General features: G+C 52.9%; 1 protein-coding gene across 1 annotated transcript; it reads right to left on the bottom strand.

The window, feature by feature from the left end:
- Positions 1-1,574: 1,574 nt before the first annotated feature.
- Positions 1,575-3,498, bottom strand: LOC111151567 (TLC domain containing 2). The gene is made up of 4 exons (XM_022509638.1): positions 3,323-3,498; positions 3,031-3,113; positions 2,729-2,811; positions 1,575-2,166 (listed from the first exon to the last, which is right to left on the bottom strand). Exons 1-4 carry the CDS (start codon positions 3,496-3,498, stop codon positions 1,714-1,716), a joined length of 795 nt encoding a protein of 264 aa, XP_022365346.1. The 3' UTR covers positions 1,575-1,713.
- Between the last annotated feature and the right edge of the window lie 252 nt (positions 3,499-3,750).

Genomic DNA, 3,750 nt, shown 5'->3' with positions numbered 1-3,750 from the left:
CTTGTAATCTCTGTTAAATTAAAAAAATAATAATAAATAAATAAGTAAAATTAGGGGCACCTGAGTGGCTCAGTGGGTTAAGCCTCTGCCTTCGGCTCGGGTCATGATCTCAGGGTCCTGGGATCGAGCCCCACATCGGGCTCTCTGCTCAGCGGTGAGCCTGCTTCCTCCTCTCTCTGCCTGCCTCTCTGCCTACTTGTGATCTCTCTCTCTCTCTCTCTGTCAAATAAATAAATAAAATTAAAAAAAAAATTAAAGGGGTGCCTGGTGGCTCACTTATTAAGCATCTGCCTTCAGCTCAGGTCATGATCCCAGGGTCCTGGGGTTGAGCCCCCATCAGGCTCCCTGTTCAGCGGGAAGCCTGCTTCTCACTCTTCCACTCCCCCAGCTTGTGCTCCCTCTCTCACTATGTCTCTGTCAAATAAATAAAAATAAAATCTTAAAAAAATTAAATTTAATTAAAAAAAATTTTTTTCCCTGTCTCTTAAGTGAGATAAGAGAATGAGAACTGGGTGGTAATAAATTACCCTAGGGGCATCAGGGTGGCTCAGTCAGTTAAGAAGCCGACTCTTAGGTTTGTGAAATGGAGCCTGCTTAAGATTCTCTCATCCCCCTCTTAAAAAAAAAAATAAAAAAACAAATGGCAGGGGAGAAAAGAGAGGGAGAGCTTGCAAATGAATCCTAGAAGAGAGTTAGATATTCCTTAATCCCTCTGCAGCCAAGTGAAAGCCTCCCTTTGTCCTTCTGCCTGTCTTCATTCTTCCATGAAGGCCTGGGCCTTGGAAAACGCTACACTTGGCACCCAGACCTAGTCCCATGCTCATTCCTTTAAGAAGCTGCATTTTCTTTGAAGAGGTCAGAGGATAGTAAGAAAATTTAAAAGGCAGATGCTGGGCTTTTTAAAAATTTAAAAGGCAGTAGGGCTCGCGTTAAGTACAAACACGGTAGTGTGGCTTCAAGAACCAGAAGTATCAGCAGTGACTGTAGTGGACCAGTTCTTCTGTTTCTTGGCCACTAGTATGTCCATCCCTACTGGCTACAAATAGCACCTGTTGTGGCCTCCTCCGCCGCCTGGAATTTGGTCACAGGTGAGGTCTCTCTTCCCTCTGAACCCACCCCCTCCACATCAGATCTCTCTGGTCCTAATAAGACCTCACCTTGGGGGGCGCCTGGGTGGCTCAGTTGGTTCAATGTCTGCCTTCAGCTGGGGTTGTGATCCCAGGATCGGGCCCCCTGTTGGGCTGCTCTCCCTCTGCCTACCACTCCCCTTGCTTGTGCTCTCTCTCTCTGTGCCAAGTAAATAAATAACAATTCTTAAAAAAAAAAAAAAAAAAAAAAAGACCTCTCCTTCCTTTACCTGTTCCTGTGCTAAAAGCGGAGGATGCCATTGGCAGTTTCACCTAGCTTCATGCCTCCTTCTTCCCCTTATTGGCAGCACTGGCTGTACCTCCAGAAGTTTGCTGGAAGAAGCAGTCATCTGATGATGGAATTCACTGAACAATAGCCCAGTTTCCCACCCATCCAAGAACATCAGCATTTCTTCTCAGATCCTAGGAATGGGGGAGGGGTGTGAGTTACTTGGAAGAGGGACTGAGATACTGAAAATTCAGCCCAGTCCTTACCCCACAATGGACTGGACACTGTAGACCACGATCTCCCCGTCCTGTCCCTAGCTGCCCCAGGCCTGGCAGAAGAGGAGCCTGAGGCCTCTCTCTAGTCTTTCAGGAGGAGAGTGGCATCGTCCCTGGCGACAAGCTCACCATCACGACACCTCCTTGTGCCCCCAGTTTCCTTGTGCCCCGGGATGGGTGGGCGGGGCCGAGCCCGCAGGACATCATTGACCAAAATACGTACGCCCAGTGTGATGCTTATGGCACCCACAGTGACCAGCCCAGTTCCACTAAGGATGACCAGAGGGGGAAGAACCTGGTGTTGCTGCCGGATTAGCCACAGACTCATCCAGCCCAGAGGCACTAGGCGGAAGAGGGCCAGGGTGGCCAGGGTGGCCCAGCTGGCCACGCTGAAGGCCAGGGATGGGGCCTGGTGAGAAAGCAGCAGCAGTTTCCGTAGGTGCAGGCAGACAGAGTTCAGCTCCAGGAGCAGAGACACCACACAGAGGCCCACGTACTGGTTGGACAGAATGGCAGTGCTGAGGCAGCTCACAACCTGGGGAACAGGGGTCAGAGGTCAGAGGACCTTCCATGATCTTCTGCCCACCACATACCAACAAACCAGGCCTTATTAAGACAGGGGCTCACAAGGATTTTGTGGCACCCTATCAAGAACTTGCCCTTTATAGTTGCCCTTATGTTGGTGCCTGAATGGCCTTAAAATAACCCTTCCACAGAATCGAAGCAGCCTTGGCCCTGAGGCTATATCCCCTGGGGCAGCAGCAGTAACTCCCTCCCCACAACTTCCAATCCTGCGCTTTCATGCCCCATGCCCTCTTCCTATACTGGGACTCCCCTTTGTCAGAAAAGCTCCAGACGCAACATTTCTGCAATCAGATGGGACACCAGAGGGAATAGAAGCTACTTAGGCAGTGCTCAGACTCCAGGTGTGGCTAGCACTCAAACCTCTCCCCTGCAGACCAGCCCAAAGTTGGGGAGATCAAGCACCAACAAGGGTCAGAGACTCTAAGAAGTCATTGGACAGAAACCTGAAGAGAAACCGGGGACCCCAGACTGAGCATACCACCCTTCCTGTGTCTCCTTTCCCTAAGTCTCACCACTGAATGATGACAGAGAAGTTCCCAGGCCTGGCCCAAGGTCTGATTCAACAGCATATCAACTCCATCCGCCAAGAAATAACCTATGGGCGTGGCATGAGGGGGGAGGGGCGTTAGGGTTCCCTAAGTAGCTGTATCTCCTGGAGAGAAATCTTCACCCCCTCCTTTTGCCAGGTCTTTCGCTTCCTTCAGCAAAGTTGCCAGAAATATTTGACCTCTATGGAAAGGGGTAAAGGGGACCTGGAATTATCATTGGTAGGTTGCTCCCCGACAAAACGGCCCAGCCTTCCCTGCAGACTCACCCACGGACACAGCCACCAGCACCAGGGCCCAGGATGGGTGGCCGTTAATGGGATCAGCAGCCATCTGAGGGTACAGCGACAACCTGTAGGAGGTGGGGGACCGTGGTCAGCATCGTGCAGACTCAGACCCCATTCTCCCTCTGTGCACGCTCACTCACCCATTCACACCCCCATGCCATGTCAGACTCTCGAGGTTCCGGTTCGATTTCGAAGGTGCCCGCCGGGTCTTTCAATCTCAGCTTTCCACCCCTCACCCTCACCCCGGTGCCTCCCGAATCTCTATACCCCGCACCCAAACAGCGCCCAGACCCCTGTGAGCAGGCTGTGCACCAGGGAGACATAGATGTTCCGCCACTTCCAACTGTCCTGGGCAGCAGATCCTGGCGTGGGCAGCAGCTGAAGCGTCCAATGCAGCCCCCGGAAGACTGCGAAGGAGGCGCCGGTCACAAGGAGCCCCCAGGACGCCATGGCCTGGCGGGCGGGCTAGGTCCGCTTCAGTCCCTTGGATTCCCGCACTCTCAGCTGGGACTCCTCCAAAGCCAGCTGCGGGGACTGTGAGCTGGCTTCTGGACAAGATGGGTCTTTGGCCCCCGCAGCCCACCGCGGCTTTGGAATCCGCTGTAACTTTTACAGGGCTTGACCACGCCCCCATCATTCGGCTAGGTGGCGATTGGAGCAGCCGTGGGGCCACGCCCCGGAGCCACAGCCACCGATCGCGTC

Source organism: Enhydra lutris, unplaced genomic scaffold (genome assembly GCF_002288905.1).
Source record: "Enhydra lutris kenyoni isolate GAN:26980312 unplaced genomic scaffold, ASM228890v2 scaffoldscaffold26, whole genome shotgun sequence".
NCBI lineage: Eukaryota > Metazoa > Chordata > Mammalia > Carnivora > Mustelidae > Enhydra > Enhydra lutris.
The sequence above is the reverse complement of the archived record's forward strand: the minus strand, read 5'-3'. Positions and strand labels throughout refer to the sequence as shown.

Excerpts from the sequence above, each read along its gene's own strand:
- LOC111151567 (XM_022509638.1), bottom strand. The coding sequence starts at position 3,498 with ATGGCGTCCTGGGGGCTCCTTGTGACCGGCGCCTCCTTCGCAGTCTTC. Across the intron at positions 2,812-3,030 it reads GCTGGTGGCTGTGTCCGTGG|GTTATTTCTTGGCGGATGGA; the intron begins GTGAGTCTGCAG and ends CCACGCCCATAG. Across the intron at positions 2,167-2,728 it reads TTCTCTGTCATCATTCAGTG|GTTGTGAGCTGCCTCAGCAC; the intron begins GTGAGACTTAGG and ends CCTGTTCCCCAG.